Source organism: Leopardus geoffroyi, chromosome B2, assembly GCF_018350155.1.
Source record: "Leopardus geoffroyi isolate Oge1 chromosome B2, O.geoffroyi_Oge1_pat1.0, whole genome shotgun sequence".
Classification (NCBI taxonomy): domain Eukaryota; kingdom Metazoa; phylum Chordata; class Mammalia; order Carnivora; family Felidae; genus Leopardus; species Leopardus geoffroyi.
In genome coordinates, this window is record NC_059332.1 from 130,614,017 (window position 1) to 130,640,881 (window position 26,865).

At 39.1% G+C, this 26,865-nt stretch overlaps 1 protein-coding gene and 1 non-coding gene across 10 annotated transcripts in view; both read left to right on the forward strand.

Annotated features, from left to right (window-relative positions):
• The window catches only part of UTRN (utrophin), a 519,130-nt gene that overhangs the window by 389,686 nt on the left and 102,579 nt on the right, over window positions 1-26,865 (forward strand). For all 9 annotated transcript variants that reach the window (XM_045499918.1, XM_045499921.1, XM_045499919.1 and 6 more), the window contains one exon: window positions 13,849-13,978. In XM_045499918.1, the coding sequence (XP_045355874.1) occupies window positions 13,849-13,978 (130 nt within the window). The remainder of the gene's footprint in view (window positions 1-13,848; window positions 13,979-26,865) is intronic.
• On the forward strand, window positions 1,152-1,258 carry LOC123610022. Its single transcript, XR_006718060.1, has one exon. It is a non-coding gene; the product is annotated as a U6 spliceosomal RNA (small nuclear RNA).

Below are 26,865 nucleotides of genomic sequence, written 5' to 3' on the forward strand. Positions count from 1 at the left end.
CACACCCGTCATTGTAACTTACCCTGTCTCTGTGTGTTAGTGTCTGCTGCGATGTGACCAGAGGTCTATTTTGAGTCCTTCCTTTCCTGTCAACTCCCTAATGGTTCCTCTGTTCATTCTCTTTACTTGACTTCTAGAACACTACGCTGTGCAGATTCTCTTCTTAGCTCACTGGCAGCTCCTTCTCAATCTCCTCTGCTGACCCCTTCTTCTTTTTCTCAGCTTCCTAAAAGTGGGATGCACCAGGAGCCAGGTCATGCCAACTCCTCTATAGCCATTCCTTCCTGAACTCATCGGGTCTCCTGGTTTTATGTGCCATCTGTATGTCAGTCACCACCAAATTCATACCTATTTACACGTCATGTCTACTTGGGTATCTAATAGACATCTCAAACTTAGTACGTCCAAACTGAATTCCTGAACTTGCTGCTCAAAATCATTCTCCCTGATCTTCCCTCATTTCAATGGAAAGAACTCGATTCTGGTTGCTTACATAAAAAATAATAATCACCTTCAATCTTGTCTTTCTTTCATATTCCATCTGTTAGAAAATCCTGTTGGTTCCATGTTCAAAATATAAAACAGGAATCTGATTACCTCTTACTGCTATTAGGAGCTACAATTATTAGTCTCTGTTTATTCTCAGTACAGTGCCCAGCGTGTTCCTATTCCAGTGAATCAAAACTCCACAGTGGCTTTCCATTTGATTCAGAATAAAAGTCACAGTCCTCAGAATGGTCTGCAAGACCCTATGTGATGTGACCTGCCTCCTACTCACACCATGGTCACTTCATTCTTACCATTTTCTCTCTTAAACACTGGTTTCAGCCGTACCAGCCTCTAGCAGTGCCTTTAGTTGAAGCATCATGCTGTCGTCTTTTTTTTTTTAAGTTTATTTATTTATTTATTTATTTATTTATTTATTTATTTAGAGAAAGAGAGAGAGCGCGCGCAAGCTGGGGAGGGGCAGAGAAAGAGAGGGAGAGAGAGAATCCCAAGCAAGTTCTGTGCTGTCAGCATGGAGCCTGACACCCGACTCAAACTCACAAACCGTGAGGTCATGACCTGAGCCAAATTCAAGAGTCCTGGTTGCTTAACCAACTGAGCCACCCAGGTGCTCTAATAATGCCATTCTTTAAGAGTAGTAATTTGTGCTTGCTTCGGCAGCACTTACACTAAAATTGGAATTATTGAAGATTGATGGGCATGGCCTCTGTGCAAGGATGATATGTAAATTCGTGAAACGTTCCATATTTTTTCAAAAAATTAAAAATAAAACTACCATATGATCCAGCAATTCAACTTCTGGGCATTTATCTGAAGAAAATGAAGACATCAGTTTGAAGGCATATATGCACCCGTGTGTTTATTTCCAATATCCAAGATGTGGAAGTAACTTAAGTGTCTGTCAATAGACGAACAGATGAAGAAGATGTGCTGTATATAGATAATATCACTTACCCATCAAAAAAAGAATCAAATCTTGCCATTTGTGACAACATGGGTAGACCTGGAGGATATTATGCTAAGTGAAATAGGTCAGACAAAGACAAATACCATATGGTGTCACTTACATGTGGAGTCCTAAAAGCAAAACAAATGAATAAACGAAATGGAAACAGACTCATAAATACAGTAAACAAACTGTTGGTTCCCAGGGTAGGGAGGGGCTGATAGATGGGTGAAACAGGTGAATGGTGTTAAGAGATATGAACTTGGAGTGAAAAAAACTTAATGTCGTGAATATATAATATACAGCATAAGGAATACAGTCAATAATATTGTAATAGCTCTATATGATGACAAATGGTAACTAAACTTACCATGGGGATCATTTTGTAATGTATAAAAATATCAAATCACTACGATGGACACAGGATACCAATAGGATATTGTATGTCAATTATACTTCAGTAAAAAAAATAAAAATAAAAGTAATAATTTGTTCAGTGATAAATGAACTAGATTCCATTTAGTATTCCTTTCTTAAATTTTAAGTTGTGAAAATATCATGACAGATTTTATAAAATAGAGAACAAAAAATTGACCTTAATTTTACTACTGTAATGCAACCATCTTCATTTGGGTGACTATTTCCTGTTTCTAATAGGGCATATCGTCTTAATCCTGACTTTTTTGCTTAGGTATATATATCATGTCTATTTATTCATGTTGCTATGCCGTCATTATCACAGTAATTTTTCAAGGTTATGTAATGGTCCCTAGTGTAGCCATACCCTAGTGAGCCTAAATATTTTCCAGGTGTTAGACATTTAATTTGCTTTCAAATCTTTTTAATCATAAATAACTTTATAATGAAAACCTTTGTGTTTGTAGCTTTTTCTTGATCATTTTCCTAGGATATATTCTCAAAGGTGAAATTCTTGTTTCACACAATATGAACATAGTAATGATTCTTGATATATTGCCAACCTACTTCCCCGAGTGATTGAACCAATTTTCCGCCTCTAGCAATGTATGAAAGTGAAGTTTCACTGCACCCTTGCCTGTGATTTCTCATTTTCCCCCCTCTTTCCTGTGGACCTTGTATTATTAGCATTAAAGTGCTGGTATTCCATGCCAGTATGGGAGTTTAGAAAGCAGTTTTAGGATGTCAGGTATCTGACTCCATTTCTCTCTCAAAGAGAAGAAAGAGAATGGGTTGGATGTGTTTGATTTAATTGTCCTTTGAAGGATTGGAAAAAAGATGTCCATTGTTAGACTAATCAGTTGGAGAAATTTCGTATTTATATTAAATTAGTGTATGTGTGGGTCGCCTGGGTGACTCAGTCGGTTAAGCGGCTGACTTCAGCTCAGGTCATGATCTCACAGTCCGTGAATTCGAACCCTGCATCAGGCTCTGTGCTGGTAGCTCAGAGCCTGGAACCTGCTTCTGATTCTGTGTCTCCCTCTCTCTCTCTGCCCCTCCCCTGCTTGCTCTCTGTCTCTGTCTCTCTTTCTCAAAAATAATAAACATTTAAAAAATTTAAATTAGCGTATGTGATATCATTTGGCTATTTTTGCCATCACAGAGCTTTACTTTGCTACTTTAGTCTGGAACAAATTGGTTCACAAAAAGTTATTACACTTCTAAAAATCTAAAGGGACATAAGAAGCTTGGAACCTAGTTTTATACTTTCCAAACATTTTTGCCTAATCTTGGAGGATCACATAATTCCTTTTTTCTCGGAATGAACTAATTGTTCCCTTAAGAGAGTTAAATTCACTTGTTCCTGCTAATGGAAGGTTGGCACCCATCTCCATCATCCAAAGCTGTAGATAAAATAGCTAGAACTTTCCTTCACAAATTGCAGTGAATTGAAGCTGAGGGAAGAATTCTGTCTTAGAGAAGAGCTGAGAATGTTAGTAAAACTTTAGGTTAGCATCATTTTAAAAGTTAACTACTTATTCTACAACACTGAACAGTTTTGAGATATGTTCACATTCACTGTCTCACCTGTGAAGTTAGTAAAATGAGAGGTTTTGTTATTAACATGCAGAGAAGTTTCAAGACAAACCCAAGGGCTCATGGTAGGTCAGGGCGTGCCTACATGGCGTGCACTGGATTGTCACACAGGCTTTTGGCTACTAATCTCTGCTTTTACTATACCGCTGAATGGTTTTTTAAATATCTCCTTATTCTTTCATACATAAATTCATTGAGGTCCTGCTTTACCCTCTAGGGAATAGATGTGTGCCTTCATAGAGGGCTCAGTCCGGTGTAGGAGTCAGGTCTGCAAAGAAGTCAGGACAGGCACGTGTGCTGAATGCTCCAGCAAAGCAGATGCCTGGAGCTGGAGAGGCTCAGAAGAGAGAGGCCTGGCCCTGCTGGGGAACCAGGTGTTGTTTATACTAATAGCGAGGATGGTGTTGGTGCTGTGACGCTAAAGGGTCGGGGAGGACAACCCTTGGGAATCTCTTCGACCAACGAGGGCCAGTGAGAGCGCCAAGAAAGCACACAGATAGTGTGGCAAGAAATAACTTTTTCTTTGACGGGCTAAAGGAGATGACTCCTCCCCTCCTCAGTTGCTCAGAGCCATTCCATGCTGCTTTCTTTGCAGACCAGCTTCCTATGAACTAGTCCCATTTCCTGGGAGTTGCCTTCCTTGATTCTTTCTAGTCCACTCACTCCTTTTTTCATTCACTCATCCCACATATATACCAAGCGCCGAGATCTAAACAAGGAGAAGGAGCTTTTGAAGATTTGAAGCAAAAACTTTCTGGATTGCAAAGGGCATGAGGAGGGAACACTTGGCATATTCTAGGAACAGAAATGAAGACTTTGAGACTAGAAATTAGGGTATTTTTAGTAGTTGAGATTGGAGAGCAGGGAGGGTCCAGATCTTGGTAGGAAGTTTAGAATTCATTTGAAGCCACTGGAGGGTTTTAAGCAGGAGAACCAAAAGATCTGCTTTATCTGTAATTTTAGTATCATGGTCTAGAAAATTTTAGGAAAAGTGCATCTCAGTGAACGTTGGCACTTTTTATAGAGACAGTTTGGATTATGGCTTTAGATTAAGGAAAGGAGAGGGGCGCCCGGGTAGCTCAGTTGTTTGAGCAGCTGACCCTTGATTTTGGCTCAAGTCACATGATCTCACGGTTTGCGAGTTTGAGCCCCACATCATGCATTGTGCTCACAGCATGGAGCCTACTTAGGATTCTCTCTCAAAAATAAATAAACCAATTTGACAATAAATTATTTTTTAATAAAAAAAATAAATTATTTAAAAAATAAAAAAGAAAGGAGAGGAGACAGTTGTTCCTTACAGAGGAAGGGGTGATACCAGGATTTAGTTCACACCCACATAGGTATGTCTCTTCTCCCCTTGTCTCAGTGCAGAGTAACGAGTTGCCAATTTAGAACAGAAGCCGATGTCAGGATTCCTCTCCTTCTTCCAGAGTTCCTCAGACCTTATTTTCATATCAAGTGATTTTTAAGATCCTGCCCATGTCGGTGCTGCCAGAAGAAACTGATGTTACTCAGCCACTCCAGTGAGCCGATGTCATGTTCATGACGAAAATGAACAGCAGCTGATTGACTTGAGAGACTTTCAGACTTAAGGCGCCCCAGTCACTTGTTTATGCAGACAGTCCCTGACATCACGATGGTGGACTTAACAGGTTTTCGACTTTGTGATGGTGCAAAAGCCATAGGAATTCAGGAGAAACTATATTTCGAATTTTGAATTTGGATCTTTTCCTGGGCTAGTGTTATGCAGGATGTCCCCTTCCATGATCCTTGGCAATCGTAGCCACAGCCCCCAGGCCACCATGCAGTCACAAAAGGGCCAAGGACGGATCCTGTTGACAACCATTCTGTTCCCATGCAACCATTCTGCTTTTCACTTTCAGTACAATGTTTAATAAATTACATGAGACAGCCAACTTTATTCTAAAATAGGCTTTGTATTAGATGATTTTGCCCAGTTGTAGGCTACTGTAGGTGTTCTGAGCACATTTAAGGTATGATGTTTGGTAGATTAGGTATATTCAATGCATTTTTTTAAACGTTTGTTTATCTTTGAGAGAGGGAGACACACAGAATCCGAAGTAGACTCCAGGCCCCCGAGCTGTCAGCATAGAGCCAAACACAGGGCTCAAACTCATGAACCGTGAGATCATGACCTGAGCCGAAAATTGGATGCTTAACTGACTGAGCCCCCCGGGTGCCCCTCAGTGCATTTTTTGACTTACGATGTTTTGAACTTACAGTATCCAGACATAACCCCATCATAAGTGAAGGAAGATCTGTTCCTTCTCATCTCTTAATTTCCTTTCCTTCCCAATTATAGCAAGTGGAGAGAAGTGTTCCTAGACATTACAGGAGGATCATTGAGAATCTCTCTCTAGCATTGAAAGTTGAATAAGGAGCAATTTACCCTGTTGCCAGAAACTCCTAAGAATACCAGTAAGTGGCCAAACAGCATGCTGAGTTTGAAAGGGGCCCAGAAATGATAGGAAAGGTGGACTCTGCTAAACAGGATGTTGGGCTGGGAGAAATTCTGTTGAGAATGAAAACACTGTGGTTTTAGTAGTTAAAGTCTGATATTTGAATCAGGTCTTCATCAATCAGACATTCCAGGACTTCATTTAGCTTAAACGAGCATTCGGAAGCTGCTTCACAGGGAAAACCGTAGAAGACTAGATTACTTCACCTGTTCATTCTGTTTCCTTGAATTGCTTTTCCCTTAATTACCTTGAATCTAATTCCGGTCTCTTTTTCAACACACAGTTCACATATTTTTGGAAAGGTTGCTTGTGCCTCCTTTACCTCCCTCCACCTTCTGTCTCTTTCCTCAGTGCCCTGTTTGTACTTCTCTCAAAGATTTGTGGCACGTCACACATGGTGATCAGCATTCTCCTCTCTTCTGTCGACTGTAAGTTCCTGAAGGACTGGGATCATTGTGTATGAATTGCTGTCTACTCTTGTGTTTGGCATATTTCTTTCAGATTATCTGAATTTAATATCTTTTAAATTGTCTTTGTTGGTGGAAATCTTTGTTGGAAAACTCTGTCATACGCTCTTATGCCACCTTACGATGAGAGAGAAGTTGAACATTTTCTTATGGCCATGGGACATTGTGCTCTTCATTCATTATTTTTGACTTGGAGGTATTTGAGACCATATGTCCTCGTATTAAAAACTTCAGAGCATGTAACTTTTAAAATACAGTTTCAAGGGCACCTGGGTGGCTCAGTTGGTTGAGCATCCAGCTTCAGCTTAGGTCATGATCTTGCGGTCCGTGGGTTCGAGCCCTGCATCAGGCCATGTGCTGACAACTCAGAGTCTGGAGCCTGCTTCAGATTCTGTGTGTGTCTCTCTCTCTGCCCCTCCCCATCACGCTCTGTCTCTCTCTCTCTTCCCAAAAATAAGTAAACATTTAAAAAAAATGATGAATAAAAGGCAATACAGTTTCAGTTGTAGTTGTTGAAATGATTTTGTATCTTCCTCCTTCTTACAGCTGATCTGGTCTAGTGCTTACAGGCCAGAGCTTGATTTCACATGCGCTTGCCCAGAGTGGGGATTGAGGTCTTTGGACTATTAGAATGGAAAACGCATAAGCTTTGTGGTAAGGCTGTCACAGAGAGCATTCTTAGGTTAATGGCCAGACCTTGAGTCAGCAAGGTAACTAGATGTCTGCGGTATAAGAAATATGTAGTTACTAGGTGCCTTTCCTGTCAACCACAAAGACTTACTTCCCTCTAACTTTCATGATAGGAAACATTTCTCTAGAAGCTATCACCCTCATCCTTTGTGTACCCGGCTCTGACAGTGCCAGCCTGCTAAGCCGGGCAAGCACTTCCCTCAGGGCTTTTGTATTTGCAGTTCTCCCTGCCTCCTCTTTTGCCAGATAGTCTCATGGCTGGCTTCCTCACTTCCTTCAGCTCTTTCTTCAAGTATCACTGTCTTTGAGATGCCTTCCTACCCCAACCCTCCCTTTCCCCTTTATCCTGTGTGGTAGATTGTTACGACAGTGAATCATGATTCTGTATATCTTGGCCCCTCTGATGAGGATCATTGCTGTTCCCCTCACGAAGAAATGCATTGTATCTCCCCATTCTCTTGAGTCTATGCGGGTCCTCAAGACTTGCTTCCAGCAATAGAATGTGGCCGAAGTGCAAATTCTAGAACTGCATTGTCTTATGTGGTAACCCTTAGCTATATGTGACCATTTATATTTAAATTAAATCAATTATAACGAGATAAAATTTAGAATCCAGTTCTTCGATTATATTAGGCATATTTCAAGTACCACATGGTCGCAAGCAACCAGTGGTTACCATATTGGACAGCATGGTTTTGTAACATTGTTATCATTGCTGAAATGTTCTAGAGGGCAGAGCTGCTCTAGAGCCTATGTCTTAAGAGATCTTGCAGCTTTCACTCCACTCTTTGGGAACACTAATTACCAGGCTTTGAAGGAGCCCTGTCCAACCTACTGTGCGTTTAGAGGACCACACAGAGGGAAACTGAGGTATGCCAGCCAGTAGCCCACAATAATTTCCAGACATGTGAATGAGCTCGGCTTGGACTCACAACCCCAGTTAAACCACAGATGACTATAGCCACAGGAGTAATCTTTGGTGGCACCAGCAGAAGACCTGATCAAATTGCCAATCCAAAGAATCATGAAAAATAAGTTGTCATTGTTTTAAGCCAATGCGTTTCAGATGGATTTGATACACACTAGTAATAACAGACTCAACCTTCGATGTAATGACTGCAATAGTTTTGAAACTTTGTCCTATGCAGTTAGTTACCTCATGGATCAGGTTGTGGACAAAAAAGGGAAGATGGAGTGAGCCCATACCACCCCTTTCAGTGAACTCTGTTACTTGTTTATCCAGGGAGAAAAGAAAATATTTGCTATTAATTAAACAATGATCAACAATAAAGTAAAATACTTAGTAGTTACTAGCTGATAATTAGATGATAGGAAGGGCTGGCTCAATCTGTGGAGCATAAGACTCTTGATATCGAGGTTGTAATTTCAAGCCTCATGTTGGATGTAGACATTTACTTAATAAAATCTTTAAAAAAGTACTTCTGATAATTAGGCGATAGGCAAAAACTAACCTTGCCTCAAAAAATTATTTGGTCAAATCCAGAGCGAAATGGAATCCAGTAGTTATTCCAATTTAGAATAATTGCATGTGGGAGACTTCGTTATATTTTGCTCTTCTATGTTGTGGAATCCTACCAGGTATTTAATCTGAAAGCAGTTCTTCCTTTATTCCTTATTCCCTAAGCAGTTATTGAGTACTTCCTATATATGTCTAGGCAAGCACTGAAGAGAATTTCTAATGATTAAGATGTGAGCCTTACCCTAGAAGAACTGACAGTGTAATGGAGGGGACAGATGCATGGTGACAATATATCAGCATGAGCTGTGTTAGAGAAGTAGGAAGTGCTCCAGAAGCTCTGAGAGTGGGAGCATACTGAACATACACAATGAGCTATTACTTTGCAGATGGGTGGGGAGAGAGGATAGAAATAAACACATTACCTAGGGGACTTCTGTGGGAGAAAGAACAGAATTATTATTTTAATAATAACTTTATTGAGATATTATTCACATAGTATAAAATTCAAATGAACAGTTCAGTAGCTGTTAGTGTATTCACAGGATGGTATAACCATCATCACTGTCTAAATTTAGAACATTATCCCCCAAGAGACACCCCATACCCATGACCAGTCACTCCCCCACTCTTCTCCCAACTGTCCAGCACTAAGCAACCACTGTTCTCCTTTCTGTCTCTATACGCTTACCTATTTGGACATTTCATAGTAATGGGCTTCTGGGCCTTGCTTCTTTCACTTAGCGTAACATTTTCAAAGTTCATGCATGTTGTAGCATGTGTCAGTATGTCATTCATCTTTATTGCTGAAGAAGAGTTTCATTTTTTGGATATACAGCATTGTGTTTATCTGGTCGCCAGTTGATGTTTGGGCTGTGTTGACAATTTTGGCTATTACGAATAATATTGCTATGATCATCCATGTACGAATTTTTATGTAGACTTAAACTTTCAGTCCTCTTGGGCATGTACCTAGAAGTGGACTTGCTGGGTCATATAGTAACCCTTTGTTAAACGTTTGAAGGAACCGCCAAATTGTTTTTCAAAGTGGCTGCACCATTTTATCATTCCACCAGCAGTATGTCAGGGTTCCAACCTCTTCACATATTTGCCAATCCTTGTTATTGCCTGAGAACAGAATTGTTTTGAATTAAAATATAAAGTCATTAAGACAGAAAAATTCCTATCAGATTATGCTATACTCACTTAAGGCAGCCCACATAGAAGTTATGTGATATTAGAACCTACAGCTGAATGCCACTTTGTAGCTCTGTATACAAAACAACTCTGTTGGAGTCTAATTATCTTATCATTAATGTTCACCAGGTGGTTAGGAAATGCGGGTTTTCTTTTATGTCTAAGTGAGAGGTAAAAGGTGGTGAAATGATTATATGTACAATACTGTTCAAAGTTAAACCCATTTCTGACATGCAATTAAATATAATTGAAATAGGACAAATTGAATAGCAAAATTAAATTTGCAAAATATTGTGTGAAAAGGTATTAGTAAATGTATGCTCTTTAGGGTCTTTGGTTGGTGACTTGGCATTGGGGCTTGAGCCCCACATTTTTCCTTACTTGGCATGATTCCCACCTGCCCGCACTTGCCTCTTCTACTCCCCTACCTTGGCATGTCAAAGGAGTTCACGAGACATTCCCCTGCCAACGCCCTATGCAGAGAGGGTGTTTCAAAAAGTGCTGAAGTTTAATGTGGTTAGGAAGGAAAATAGATTCTCCATCTCTGGAGGGGGCTTTCTCAGACTCAGATTTGTTTTTCGTGAATCTAGGAGACTTGACTATGATATCGCAAAAACCAGAAATGTAAATATGACAGTCGTTACCCCACCACCACCACCACCTTGTCCAGCTCTTCACTGGCTTCCCAGTGCCCATTATTGGTTGTCTCCGATGCTTAGTGAGGACATCATGCAGTGGTTTTTGTGACCTGATACCTGCTGGGCTCTTCAGCACTTAGTGTTTGTAGGTCCCTAAGTGCACACACTGACATACTCCTTTGTTCTTCTGCCAGAATTTAGTTTCCTCTTTTGAAAGTACTCTTGTCTCTCTTGTCTCTCTTTCCTCCACCAGGAAGCAATTCTAAGCCCCCTAGCTCTACTAGGTCCCAAAACACTGATGCGGGTGCTTTGTTTACCATAGTGAAAAACAAAAACCAACCAAACAAACAAAAACCCAGAAAATGTCCTTGGACTTGTGGAGCTTATACTTTCTCTGAGAGAAACAGACAATAGACAATAGTCATACTAACTAAATACCTACCTTGCATAGTAGAAGATGTTGGGAAATGTAGCAGATGGGAGAGTTGGAATTCTACATTAAATAGCATGGGTGGGTGGGCCTCACTGAGAAGGCCTCTTGGGATAAGGAATATGCTGTGTGGATACCTGGAGAAAGAGCCTTCTGGGCAGAGTAAACAGCCAGCCAGTGAAATTGCCCGTCATGAAGTCATCTGTGTTAGAGTGATAAAAGTCCAGCCATCAAGGAAGTTGACAGGCTAGTTTTCCCAAGTATCCTTCCTGTAGACAAACATGTATTTCCATTCAGAGGTTTGAAAATCTAAAAATAGTTCTAACCCAGATCTCTCCTAGGCCATTTCCCCTCACCACACTCCTCAATGCACATTTTGTGGACTAATAATAATCCAGAACTCCCAGCTGGGCCCTGCTGCACACCTAAGTCATATGGATCATATTATATTCTTTTTCCACCATGAGATCAGGATTCACCCTCTGTGAAATATGTGCCCCTAATCATTTTATGTTTCCAGAGGACCGGGTCTGCTTCTGTCCTCCGTTTTCTGAGTCACATTCTTTACGTTCTGTCCTCTCTCAGGTTTTAATTCCCTTCCACGTCATCAGCCAGTTGGTGTTCCCTGGTTTCTCTTTAGTGCCACGTCTGTAAAGACTGCCTGTGAATCCTCATCCTATTTGCTCAACCGGAAGGAGGAGGTGTTCCAGCTCCTTCACCTTCCCCGTTAGCAGCTTGCCCTAAATAGGGTCATGTCTGGGACTTCACTTCCCAAAAGAAGAAACCTAGCAGAGCCCTTGCACATTATTGTAAGAATCTTTACCTCTCCCAAATTTACTGGTTAGATTGGGGCTTGGGGAATAAATACTCTTGATCACTAAAATTTTTATAAATCTGATACATTACCCACTGTTTTTCAATGCTGTCTTTTCAGCAACATGTTCTTTCATACCATTATTTCGTATTTTATATTTCCAGGTGCTTCAGGAAGTAAATACTAGGAGTACTTTCATTTATCTGGAGCTTCTTGCTATAACACAGTAATCTAAATTTAAAGAATAGGCTCAGGGGCGCCTGGGTGGCGCAGTCGGTTAAGCGTCCGACTTCAGCCAGGTCACGATCTTGCGGTCCGTGAGTTCGAGCCCGCGTCAGGCTCTGGGCTGATGGCTCAGAGCCTGGAGCCTGTTTCCGATTCTGTGTCTCCCTCTCTCTCTGCCCCTCCCCCCCCATTCATGCTCTGTCTCTCTCTGTCCCAAAAATAAATAAATGTTGAAAAAAAATTAAAAAAAAAATAAATAAAGAATAGGCTCAAAACCCGGAAATGTGTACAGATATTTCTGCATTAAAATGTGTTTTCCCCCATTTCTCTTCTGTCTCTTTTATTTCCACATATCAGAAACTTTAAATGTCAGAAGATTGTCTTGTTTGTCTTGAATGTCACATCTTGGGACTCCTTCACAAGCTGCATTTCTTAATAGAAATAGTGTTCTGTCACATAGTCATTTAATGCCCCTCGATGCTAGCGGATGTGGGGATTTATTGACCTTTGCTTGCTTCACAGTCTGTCTTTGGTTATATGGATGCTGTGTAAATGTATCTACGGGTTTTAGAGCAAGTTTTAATTCATCCTATATCCTGTGCGTTATTACTGTGTCTAAATTGCGGGTGGGTGCTCTTTTGTTGTTGTTCACTCTCTCCTTTTCATATAAATTTTTGGTCAAGATAATAATTGTAAATAGTTTAAAAGTCTAATAGCATTTACAGTGCTTATCACAAAATCCAACATTCTGTCACTCATCTCCCCTCACCCTTGCCCACCAGTGATGTTCTCTTTCAAACTCATCACTGGTGTTTTTCTGGTGTTTAGCTCTGGTTTTTCACATCAGATGATGATTCTGGGTTTCTAGATTTTTTTTTTCTTTCATCTCTTGTGGACGATGAGGATTTAGCCTGCAAATACCCTGTCATCCCAACATATGTCAAATGCCATTTAAAAAAAGCAGTTGTGTTCAGAAGCCAAAATTTTACTGATTCTAAAATAGTAGTACGATGCAGTATTTTAGAAAATGAAAACAGAGTTTTAATAATGCATTGTCAGGGAACTGCACTAAAAGCAAAATATTATTAGAGGCCACTAGGTGTTTCTGTGTATAATTTTAAGAGGATAACAATAATATTAGAAACAATTTTGATTTAGCTGTAGCATTCAGATAGTACGTGAGAAAATCTTCATTTCCTCTTACCTTGCAATAGTCAGTGAGTGAGCTTTGTTTTTAAACTCTAGTCAATTTGAGTCTTAATCACCAAACATTTTATGGGAGCAGAGGTGAAAGTTTAACCCTACTTAAAAGAACTAGAGTACTAAAGGCAGACTTCTGAGAATCATAAATTTGCATGAAAAACTTCACAAGGGAAAAATCATAATTGCCTCAGCGTGAGAGATGGAACGTATTTGAAGATAATTGGAGACTGTCTTTTATGTGTTCTCTTTGGTTTAGTTTTGATTTCATGTACTTTAATTTGTTTCTATCTCTTAGTTTTTTTCTTTAATATATTCTAAAGAATGTAAAGCACTTCTGAGGATCTCATTACTACTTGTGAAATTGCCTTCTTCAGTACCATTGGATGTAATTTTTTTTGTCAGTCTTACAAGAAAAAGGTATCTTTGAACAGGCTGTTCTAGTTTAGCAATCTGACAGTAATGATAACCCTAAAAGTGCATTTTGTGTAAGTTCAAATATACTGTAACAATTTCTCTTAGGTGAATATTGTAAAGATTCTTGTTTTGCATATTTAAGTCCTGTCATGTTTTTGCTTTTATATATATTTCATCATTAATGCGTGTAAAAATTGTATTTTCACTTCTAACTTTGCTTAAATGGTTATGAGTCATTCTGTCATTCCCTTGATAAGTACGATCAGAAGTAGTTTCATTGGAGATGTTCCATTACTTGGTGAACACAGTAGTTACAAATTCAACTTTTGCTTCTCTTTGCAAAGGCCCTGAGACGTGAGTTAAAGGAGAAAGAGTATTCTGTCCTGAATGCAATAGACCAAGCTCGAGTTTTCCTGGCTGATCAGCCAATTGAGGCCCCTGAAGAACCAAGAAGAAACCTACAATCAAAAACAGGTGAGATTGGTTTCTTTCACACATCATAAAACACATGTGAGGAGAACAAAAACCTGAAATAAAGTAGGAGATTTTCTTACAGTATTTCAGCATCTAATAGTAAAATTTTACCTCTGAGTGTTAGTTTAATCAAATATGTCATTATTTAACAAATATCTAGATTTTTAAATTAAAAATGAAATGGCTGTATAATTCATATCCTTATTTTAAAAGGAAATTAACTGCAGAAGAATGGATTTAGGAAAAGGCATCCTGTAACTAACAATAAATTCTTGGAGAAAGAAAAATTTACATTTCTTATATTTAAGCAAATAGATAACTTTAAGCAAAGTGATAATTATAAGTGGAAGAGTGGTATTTAAAATACAATATATATAAATATTGAAATACCCACAAAGATTTTTTTAAACTTCTAGTTTTCCAGATAACTTTTTAAAATAAGACACTAAAGCACCTTTCTTTTACAAGCAGACAATAGAGTTTATTTAAATTAAAATCAACCCATTTATGTACTATTTATGCACTTTGACTTAAAGTTGAAACAGTAACTAACTCATTAGCAAATAGCAGTCAATCACACAGTAAATTTAAGAGATGAATTTTGGGGCCAACATAGATCGTCATTATGATTTTTCACTGTTGTCAATAAAAGCATTCTGATGCATTTTTAAAACAAGCATACCATTCAGACTATTTAAAAAATTAAAAAAAATATATTTTAGAGAGAGGGAGAGCACAAGTGAGGGAGAGGGATAGAGGGATAGAGGGAGAGAGAGACTCTTAAGCAGGCTCCATGCTCAGCCCGGAGCCTGACATGGAGCTCGATCCCATGACCCTGGGATCATGACCTGAACCGAAATCAAGAGTTGAATGTTCAACCACCTGAGCCACCCAGACACCCCTGAAAATATTTTTTCATCCCTCACTTCACATAGTGCAGGCAGATCTGAAAGACCTCTTCATGCTGTGTCCCACAGCATAATTCATGAGCATTTATTACTTGTAAGGAAAGTACAGGTGGAAAATGCTTTTTTTGACTGTAGCCAAACTGGATCAGATATTTGGACAAGTAGCCATTTTCCTCCTCACCCTTTCTCAGAGTAGGGTCTGAGAAATATGTATGTCTGTGTACACACATACACACACACACACACGCACGCACACACACACACACACACACAGCATACCTATATTTTCTAGCATTCATTTTTAAAAATTTTTAAAAAGTGTTTATTTTTGGGGCGCCTGGGTGGCGCAGTCGGTTAAGCGTCCGACTTCAGCCAGGTCACGATCTCGCGGTCCGTGAGTTCGAGCCCCGCGTCGGGCTCTGGGCTGATGGCTCAGAGCCTGGAGCCTGTTTCCGATTCTGTGTCTCCCTCTCTCTCTGCCCCTCCCCCGTTCATACTCTGTCTCTCTCTGTCCCAAAAATAAATAAATGTTGAAAAAAAAAATTAAAAAAAAAAAAGTGTTTATTTTTGAGAGAGAGAGAGAGAGAACACAAGCAGGAGAGGGGCAGAGAGAGAGAGAGAGAGGGAGGGAGAGGGAGAGAGGGAGAGGGAGAATCCCAAGCAGGCTCCACACTGGCAGCACGGAGCCCCATACAGGGCTCGAACCCACAACTGTGAGATCATGACTAGAGCCAAAATCAAGAGTTGGACATTCAACCGACAGCCACTCAGGCGCCCCTTCTAGCATTCATTTTTATTTTCTGCTGGTAGCATCATTGTCTTTCCAATCAGCTTCTTGGGGACTTAAGCCATTGTTGGGCCTCCACTTCCAACAAACCCCTCAGTGTGCAAATCCCTCATAATTGTTACATCTCACTTGGAAGAAGCATTCCTTCTGAGTACGCTGTTGTATATGTATCACACACACACACAACATGCACATACACACATAGTAGGTGCTTACTGCACAGTTGCTGAATGAAGGCATGCATGCATGTGCTGAGCACCTGTGGGGATGCTTGGGCCTTGAGGAGGTTCAGGGAAGAGGGAGGACCACCGGGGCAGGATCGTCACAATCAGCGTTCCCCAGTGAGGAACAGAGTGGCTTTGCCTGGGCAGCCGGTAGGAGTGGGGAGCTTGTCCGTGTTGTCTGGTGCAGATTACAGAGGACCTGGAAAGTCGGACAGAACATTTCAACTTAACACAACAAGAAAAAAGGCACCATTAACAATTGTTGTTAAGCTTGGAAGAAAAAATAAGTTCACTTGTCTCACCTTTTCCAATTGAAAGTCCACCTTAAACCTGCTTTTCTCGTCCTTGCTTCCCTAGCACTTTCCAGAGAATAGAGGAAATGTTTTTGTAATAAACTGCTTCATAGCAATAAAAAAAATGTTATCATATCACTAAAGCTTCACTTTACTATAAATTTTCCTTCTCAGTGGTTAGTTAGTCTAAAGGATAAGATAATATTGCTTTTTTGAGTTCTTATTTTGCTGATACATTTGGGATGTTGCCAAGCCCCATTTCCAATACTATACTGGGGGCAAGAGAAAGAGTCATCAATTTAACTTTATGATTTTCTTGTGATTTGGTTTTTTATGATTAGCAACTTTTATACTTTCTTTCCCATTATTGTTTTCTGCAGTGCTAGCTGATGTTACCTGCTGGTAAAAGTAAATGAAAGAAAATTATCCAAAATAGCTTTTATACTTTTGTTGTTCACCATGAATTAGATAGAGCTGCTATCAGAAATAGCATTTGAACATTAGTTGTCTTGTGTTGATGCTGCCTGAAGTACTCCCTGTTGGAGGGGTAGAGCAGGGAAGATAGAAAGATTTTTTATTCTATTTAATATGCTGTGTGTACCGTCCCATTGGGATACTCCAAAATGGACCCATTTCTTTACTTTTCAGTAACTAGTTCAGAAAATACTTCTCTGCATGATTTTTCTTTTCTAAATGCCTTTTCTTCTTCCAGTTCTTTTTTTTTTCTTTTTTTTTCTATTGTCAATGATCTTACAGTGGTGTGGGGTGGGGGGCAACCCGTGGTGTTTTACTTGAGTGCTGTGTATCACAGGTATGAGTTGTTCTCAGGCTTCTGTCCTATTAATCGATAAATGCTATTAAAAAGAAGCAAAGTAATTATTTCAACTAAATGATAGTTGCTGATAAAGAGTCTCATCAGGTATGCTCTGCTAGATGTTTCCATTTTTTCCTCAGTTTTTTTTTGGGATATAAGTGACATATAACATTCTGTGAGTTTAAGGTATACAACATAATGATTAGATGTATGTGTATATTGTGAAACAGTCACCACAATAAGTCTAGCTAATATCCATCACCACACACAGTTACAAATTGTATTCCCTTGTGATGAGAACTTTTAAGATCTACTCTTTCATCATCTTTCAAGGATGTATATTTAAAATATTTAAAGATCACTGTTAATGTTACTGCCTTACCTTAAGCCCTTGCCATTTTTTGTTAGGATTATTGTTACTTCTTTTTTGTTTTTAAACATTTATTTATTTTTTAGAGAGAGAGGGAAGAGACAGTGTTTGTGCATGTGGGGGAGGGGCAGAGAGAGACAAGGACAGAGAGTCCCAACTGGACTCTGCAGAGAGCCTGATGCGGGGTTTGAACTCACAAACTGTGAGATCATGACCTGAGCCAAAGTCATGTGCCCAACCGCCTGAGCCACCCAGGGGCCTCTCTTGTTAGTTCTTTCTTAATTGTCATCTCTGCATCAACATAGACACTACAGTGATATATCTGAAACTCAGAACTGGCATTTGCTCCCCTGGTTTAAAAACCACCAGTAGCGCCTGTGATAACATCTGAGCTCTTTCACTGGGCCCACAAGGCTGGACAGGGATTTGGCCTGTTTTCCCGTGTGGCAGCGTCTTATCTCTCTCTCTGCCCCCAAACTGATGTCCATTTGCCACCAAACTACTAGTGATGTTCTGCAGGCAATGGTTTTCCTTGTCTTTATCCTGTGGCTTACTGTCCTGTTTTTGTTTTGTGTGTGTGTGTGTGTGTATGTGTGTGTTTTCTGTGTGTGGGTCTGTCTTACCTGAATTCTGACTCCTTCCTTGTTTGCCCACTCAGCCCCTGCTCATCCTCTCCCAGCCAGTGAAGGCTCAGTGTCTTTAGGGGTCCTTTTCTCTCCCATCTCTCTTCCATGCCTCCCTGGAGGGTCTCTCCGGGATCTCTCTGACTGTGTTACCGGTATCTGTGTCCGGAGCTCAGCCCTCCCTGTACTTAGCGACCTTTCTCACTTACTGAGAATCTGACTATGCAAAATTATCTGAGCAACCAAGATAGATATTATATAGCAAATGCAGTGAAGATCCTTAGTTTTACTCACTGAAAAGCTGCTCTCTCAGAGGTATTAGCTCTTACTTTAGACGCTGTTGTAACTAGTTTCACTTGTTTCCCAGTGAATCATGGGCATGTGGCAAATGGAAAGGACAGGACACGGAAAAGGGTGACCGTGAGCAATGATTGCCGGCAGTGACAGCAATGAGGAGAAAGAAATTATAAAAAGGATATATGACACTTCTAAACTAATGCAAAACAGAGTAGTCTTTGGGGCTTTTTACAATAAAAGAAAAACTGAAGCTATGAATTATGGTCTATTTATTTTTGAAGACAGAATGTAAATCAGTTAAGAGAAGGCATAGGAATTTATGCTCTGTTTTAGTTTATTTCCTTTTAAAATGGCAATCGTAAAAATACAGAGCTAAAGAGGTAAAGTGTAGCTGTCTAGAACACTGACTGCCCAGAATAACTCATTCCCCTTATACATGGTTATTAGGTAAATATAATTTTAATTGAACTAGAATCATCTGAATAATTAAAGAAATTTTACAAAGTTCACAACTTTGTCAGTATCCCTTTGTCTGGTTTGAACAATATGGAACTATTTAATTTGATTTCATCTGTATCGTGTCAATACAGTAATTTTCCTTTTAACACAATCGAATTGTTTTTCATTTGATTTTAGTCACCTGGTTTATATCTGTTAAAAGGTCGAATAAGACAGTAAATGTCTTGTTGTCCTTTGTATTGTTCTTTGTACTTCTAAACCACTTTTGTATTCTCCTAACTATCCCAATAAGTCAGGCAGATAGAGCAGCACGCCTTTTCATTCATTCATTCTTTCTTTCTTTCTTTTTCTTTCTTTCTTTCTTTCTTTCTTTCTTTCTTTCTTCCTTTCCTTTTGTCTTTCTTTCTCTTTCTTCTTTCCTTCCTTCCTTCCTCCCTCCCTGCCTCCCTCCCTCCCTCTCCCTTCGTTTCTTTCTTTCTTTCTTTCTTTCTTTCTTTCTTTCTTTCTTTCCTTTTTTCTTTCTTTCTTTCTCTTCCTTCCTTCCTTTTTCTCTTTCTTTCTTTCCTTTTTTCTTTCTTTCTTTCTTTCTTTCTTTCTTTCTCTTCCTTCCTTCCTTCCTTTTTCTTTCTTTCTTTTTTTCTTTCTTTCTTTCCTTTTTTCTTTCTTTCTTTCTTTCTTTCTTTCTTTCTCTCTTCCTTCCTTCCTTCCTTCCTCCCTCTTCCTTCCTTCCTTCCTTCTTTTCTTTCTTTCTTTCTTTCTTTCTTTTCTTTCTTTCTCTTTCTCTTCCTTCCTTCCTCTTTCTTTCTTCCTTCCTTCCTTCCTTCCTTCCTTTCCTTCCTTCCTTCCTTTCCTTCCTTCCTTCCTTCCTTCCTTCCTTCCTTCTCAGTAAAAACACAAAGGCCAAGAAAATACTGTGATGCTGAACAAGGTCACCAGCTAATGTAGGGTAGATCAGGAACACAGCATGAGCTTCTATGTTGCGACCCTTCTTAACCTGCAGTGAGTGTTTTGGCTGGCTTTGACCACATCTCTTCATTTTTATCTCCTCTCTCTCTCTGCTCATTGGCCACAGACCTGGCTCCTTCTCCACTTTCAGTGTCTAGAGCTTCTTCACCCTGCACAGCTGTTTTTTGGCTTCTGCCTTATTCTCTCAGCCTCTCCTTACCCCTTGCTGTTCTCAGTTCCAGCTTTCAATTCCTTTGGAAACCGGACTCAGCCACAGTCAGCCTTAGCCCACGTCAGTCCCCAGACCTCTTGAGATAATCAGGGAATACACATGCCTTGTCACCTATTTGTCACCTATAGTTCAGGGTAAAGGTCACATTTGCACAGGGGAGTGAGAGCTTTCACATCAACGTCCCTCTCCCCATGCTGCATAGAGATGTCGGTGCACATGCACACACATGCATACATATTATATGATTTGAGGTTAAGTATCAATCGCTAAGTAAAACTTTTATAGGACAGTTCAGCTCTAAAAGTGTTTAGACAGTTGTACCGTTTATTGTATGAGTGGGTGTAGAAAAGCTCTTTTCCTCTTCTCAGCTTTTCATGTTGAAGAGAAAAAACATTGCATTATTTTTATTCATCAATCTCCCCATGAGTCTTCTTTAAAAATTATTCCAGTGAAGGCATTACTATTGCTACAACTATTATTTTCTTCCAGGCTGTCTGAACATTATTTCTTTTTCAGCGTGGTATACTTGATCAGTTGATTTTGTTTCATTTAAATGATAGTCCTAGGAAAAAGACAACTATTAGTTAATCGTACTTTTTCTGTATTTTATACGTGTGTGCGTGTGTGCGTGCATCTGTGTGTACTTTATATAATTATGTATGCTTGTACTTGTTAATGGTGAATCATTTTTTTCAGATAAAAAAGTATGTATGGATTAATATTTTTCATCTTTGGTCTTCAACAGCTGTCTATATTTACTAGGAGTTAAGGTTTTAATTCTGGGCATACTGTTTTATTTTAATTATTAACTGTTTCATAATATTTTAGAAAGCCCATTATTAGGAATATTTTTCTCCTCTGTGAAATCTTACATATGATGTAACAAAGAAGCAATAAATGACATTTTCAGTCTACTATGTCAGTCCATTTTATGCCAATATTAGCAAACGTGCAAATAAAATTTCATGATTGTTAAATGAGTGAAAGTGAAATTATCATATAGCTTAGTACAAGTTACTTTTACATGGATTCCTAGTATAACTTAAGTTTACATTAAAAAGATGGCAGTAATTATTTCCTTGCATCTCATAAAATGAGACCAAATTACACATTATAACCTAAGTAATTAGGCTAGTAAAACTAATGGGTGTTTTTTTCCCAGGGCATTTTTGTTTTCCTAATAACAGCTTTATTGATTAGAATCTTAGTTATTGTAAATGGCAAACACCCAACTTCCATAAGCGTAGGCACGTGGGGGAATGTATTAGCCCCAGTAGCCCAGTATGGTAAGGGCAAGGTCACAGCTGGCAACGGGGACTGGAGTGCCACGCAGAAGCCTTTTCTCTATGTCACCCTTCCTTTCTCTCTCTACCAGTTTTGATTTTCTTAGCTTTCCTATAACCATGTACCTCATGACCCGGCCCCAGGGAGGGGCAGCCCTTCTTTAGATCCAGCGCATTACACGAGAGGGTTCTGACGGACTCAGCTTGAGTTAGGTGGAGCTTTGGGTCTGCTGGGATTGGCACACCCCTGCAATAAATATAATGTTAGATGGAAGAACGACCAGTGCCCAAGAAGGGAGGGAGAGAAATGTTAGTAAACATAGATGTTCACAAGGCAACATTGATCACGCTGCCAAGCACCTCACATGTCTTGTTTCCTTTAATCCTCAAAACGACTCATTGAGGTGTGAGTACTGTCACCACCCATTTGACAGATGAGCAAATGGAGACTCAGAGAGTTTTGGAAGCACACTGTCACTCGTGACAGCATTGAAGTGACATGTTGGGCTTGTCGTTAGGCTTGGTGCAATTAACCACCATAGTATACTCTCATTACCCTTGTAATCAGCACTTTAGTAGAAATAATTTTCTATATTCTACTTTAAAGCAATTTCATACAATTTCATACAATAGGAAATATGTCTGTAAGTCTTTACTTTTCCCTTTACTGTTGCTTTTTCTTTACTAAAATACCAGGCTGCTTAATAGAATGACATACCAGTTCACTGATTTCCTAGCATCAAGAGAGAATGTGGTTAAGCAATATTAGACTTTGTCTTTTTAATTTTCATTAAAAATTTCATTTTCATATAAAAAATTGAAGGATAAATAATAGCTTTCAGGCTTATAGACCAAGACAATAATTTAATTAACTTCTCAAGTCCAAATTAGATTAGTAATGTGGTAATGCATGAAAAAACACAGAAAAATAGAAATGTTCCTTTCTTTTCCAGTGTTCTTAACTACAGAGCAGCAATGTGATCCTTCCCAAATTAAAGTTCTATAATGTATGGATGGATGTAATCAATCTAGTCTTCAGCTTTCCTAAAATATATGAGTCGGCTGAATAAGCCTACTGATTGGGTAAAAATTTCAAAAACTTTTTTGCATGATAATGAATACCATAGTAATGAAATCCAATTTAAATAAACAAATCAACATTCTTGATGAAGAATTATATGGTAACAATGATAACAAAGGTTAGTTTGATGGGCACAACATTTTAAATTAATTGTTCACCATCTGTTAGGTTCTCTAATCACTATCACAACCATCCGTAAATTACATTTGCCTCATAAAAAAGATGGCAGTATTTTACATGTATGTATTTTCTTATAATCAACATCTGGGATGTTATTCTCTTAAATATAAAGAATAGGAGGGTACTAAACTCTTTTAATGAGGTAGTATACTTACTTTGCTATTTTTGTTGTTCCTCTCAAAAGCTGGAATCTTTAAAAGTGAATTAGAGGGTTTGCCATTTTTTTAAAGTTTATCTATATATTTTGAGAGAGAGAGAGAGTGTGTGTGTGCAGGTGGGTCAGAGAGAGAGAGATTGAGAATCCCAAGCAGACTCCTCAAGCACAGAGCCCAATGCAGGGCTCAATCCCATGAACTGTGAGATCATGACCCGAGCCAAAATCAGGAGTCAAAAGCTTAACCAACTGAGCCACCAGACGTGCCAAGGTTTGCCATTTTAAAAAAAAAAAGTTTAATGCTAGCAAAGACATAAAGTCTTCTCTTCATTTAAACTCCTCACTTACGATGGCAGTACATAAACATAAGACTTGCCTAACTTGTTTTGCAAGAATGACTAAGTATTTTAGATACTGAGGATACAACAGCCAAGAAAACCCCTCCTGGAGTTTACATTCCCAGCTTCCCTTCTTCTCAGTTCCACCCCTTCCCCCCAGTGACCTGTCTGCTGCTGTTCAGCACACACAAATGACATGTATAAATTACAAAGCGGCCATCAGTGTGAGGAAATTCAGGGAATATTCAGTTACAGAAAATTGAAAGCTGAGTCTCAGGTTGCTTAGCCAGGTCTGTTCCAGGGTGTCTCTGATGTTCCTGCTCTTTTCCTGGAGGTTTTTTTTTTTTTTAATTTTTGAACGTTTATTTATTTTTGAGAGAGGGAGAGACAGAGCACAAGCCGGGGAGGGGCAGAGAGAGAGAGAGAGAGAGAGAGAGACACAGAATCCTAAGCAGGCTCCAGGCTCTGAGCTGTCACTACAGAGACTGGCATGGGCCTCGAACTCAGGAGCTGTGAGATCATGACCTGAGTTGAAGTTGGTTGCTTAACTGACTGAGCCACCCAGGTGCCCCAAGGTTAATTTTCTTAATGATCTGTCCTTACTTCTTCCTCAGTTCAATGCTGGGTTTATTTACTTTGGCCCATTTTACAGGAAGAGTAAAACTTAGAAGTATCCAGACTCTGGTTCTACCTCCATTAACTTCTGATCAAAAGTACCATTTATCTCCCTCCACAGTATGCTGCATTTCTGATTTCCTCTCCATTTTCCTTCCCTCTCTTACTACCTTGCATATGGGTGTTTGTGAAAGATACTTCCCACAGCTCTTTACTTTGGAGATCTTGCTTTTCTCTAAACATACTTGTTCAATGTCCTTTTTTTCCCCTTAAGGATTTGAGAAGTCCCTTGGCAGCATGGATGGGTACATATCATCTTTATCATGTTCTTACTGAAAGATTTAGGCTACACACGAACAGGTTAATCTAGTCTGGGTAACCTCTTATTATTGTCACTCTTATAATGTATTAAATGAACATAATTAGAAATATTACAGTAATCAGCTGATGACCCTTGATGATGTACTTGTAATCTAGTTCATAATGATTGTTATCATCATACAAAATAGGAAAAGGGTGGAGTCCTCTTAAACACTGATCATCAGAGAGATTAAGTTAATCTTAATCATGTAATCAGAAAATGTAGGAGAGAATATATTTCCCATTATTTTAATCAGAAACATCTTTTGATCATGAAGGGGAGAGAGAGAGAAATGGAGGGCAGGTAAAGAGAAAGTAAGAGCAAGTCGGGTCTCTAGAGATACGAGGATGCTTTGCTTTTTCCTGTGAATTTTTATTGGCTAATTCTTGGTTTGTTTATGTGAAAAATCCCTAGAGATGTCTATGTCTCCCAGACTTAGTAATAAAATCATAAAAGGAATCATAAAAGAAATTAGCCTTTGTTGAGGCCCTCCTGTGTGCCAGGCATGTGCCAGTAACTTTATAGTTATTAACTGAAGTTCAAAAAGATAAGGAATATATTTATGATTACATAACTTGTTAGTGTTGGAATTGGTGTATGATCTCCTAATCTTTTCTTGTACTAGACTAGTCCAGAAGTGAAAATACTACACTGGAGGGTTTCTTTTCTATATTTGCTGGTCTTAATATTTTCATCACTTGGTGAAATACAACAAGATTGTAGATACATGCAAAAAAAAAAAAGCAAAATGTACAAGTAAGGTATTTGGAATTACCATACTGGAAATAACTTTGTGAAGTTTATCCTTCTCTTTCACAGTAAAAACCTTTTTGTAAATGCTTTATATGGGTGTGGGGAGGAGGAAAGAAAAATAAATAGAAAGATTTCCACTTGAAGTTATAAAGTTGAGTATGCTCAGTAAGGAGTAAAGCTAAAAGTTCCATTGAGCCCAACCCAGTTCACTAATTATATATTGAGAACTTACCGGTCTCTAGACTGGGTGCTGCTAAACCAAGATGGAAAGAAATAAAACATGCATGACATAAGGCTTTCGAACCTACAAATAAAAAGTCACAGTGCAGGGGCACCTTGGTGGCTCAGTCAGTTTAGCATCTGACTTCGGGTCTGGTCATGATCTCATGGTTCGTGGGTTCGAGCCCCGCTTTGGGCTCTGTGCTGACAGCTGAGAGCCTAGATCCTGCTTCAGATTCTGTGTCTCCTCTCTCTTTCTCTCTCTGCCCCTCCCCTCTCACGTTCTGTTTCTCTCTCTCTCAAAAATAAACATTAAAAAAAATCCCAATGGACATTATAAATGTCAGTTTCATATTGAGCAAGAAACACCATAAATATGGAAAGTCTTTATTTAAAACAACTGGGCTGATTCTAACAGAGTTCTATATTATTTCATAGGAAAAACATATACTTTAATTTTTTTTAATGCAAAATGTTTTTGTACAAGCACGCATAAGGAGATTGTTTTCCCCTCTACTATTAAGATTTCTTTGAGATATAGTGGCTTTGGCTTTCTTAGAGAATTGAATTTTAGACCTCTGAAAGCCCTTGGTATAAAATATTTTCCCAGCATGAGAAAATAGGGTTCCCACTCGATACAAGTGAGATGAGTAGGGTTATTTAGCTCTCCTAGGAGCAAAGGGCAAGATGGGGGGCAGAGCTAGTCCCGAATCCTAGTCTCTGCCCTTGGTCCAGCTTTGTTTTCCACCTGCATTGCAGGGTACCATGGGCAGTCTTTCTCTCCAAGCTATAGAAGTAGTGTGGTATAAATGCCACCAATTCATTTGCATAGTTGAGGAATAAAGATAATTGGACAAGAGAGAAAAATTGAAGATTGATCATTGCTTTCTCTTGTCTTTTCTTTTTCTTCTTTCTTCTTCCTAAAAAATAGTTATCAATTTTTCCTAAAAGATCTGTTGTGACATAATAATCACTATTTTAAATTACATAAATTCTACATGAAATTAATATAATAATTATAATTATAGTTATTAATATAAATTTACAATATTTATAATTTATATTTAAATTTTTTTTTCAACGTTTATTTATTTTTGGGACAGAGAGAGACAGAGCATGAACGGGGGAGGGGCAGAGAGAGAGGGAGACACAGAATCGGAAACAGGCTCCAGGCTCTGAGCCATCAGCCCAGAGCCCGATGCGGGGCTCGAACTCACGGACCGCGAGATCGTGACCTGGCTGAAGTCGGACGCTTAACCGACTGCGCCACCCAGGCGCCCCTATAATTTATATTTATAAATGATCTATTTATAATAGATATAATAACCTAGAACAGGTTAATAATCTATATATATAATAGATATAATAACCTATTATATATTATGTATAAATATATAATATATAGGAAGTAAGTATAATTCTACTCTCAACATTTGGTCAGTTAGATGGGAAAGCCTGTCAAGGGAAGAGAACGGAGAAACAGTGCTGCCCCTCAAAGAAATCCACAGAGAAACACGTACATGCACACACACACACACACACACACACACACACACACACACTCTACAGGGAATAGGAAAGTGACAGAAAAAGAGCTTCTGGTCTGAAAATTGTCAGTAAATTATTTGGTTTTATCCTGCTGTTTCCTCCGTCTCTCCGATTAGCCTCTATTACTGCCTTTTCAAATGCAAATTAGATTACCCTCTTATCTTTGAGCTTCATTTGCTCTCGGCCTTCAGTATTTAGTGGCCCTGCGCTGGGTGGGAATATGACATACCAACTCACCGGAGTGGAAATACTCCAGCTTCAGCAGCAGGGACCAGAGAAATCAATTTGTGAGCCAAGAAGCTGGCGGTGCTTCGTCCTGGCAACCCATTACAATCATCTGGGGAGCTTTTAAAATATATCCACACTGCCCTTCACCCTTGACCAACTAAATCTGAATCTTTTA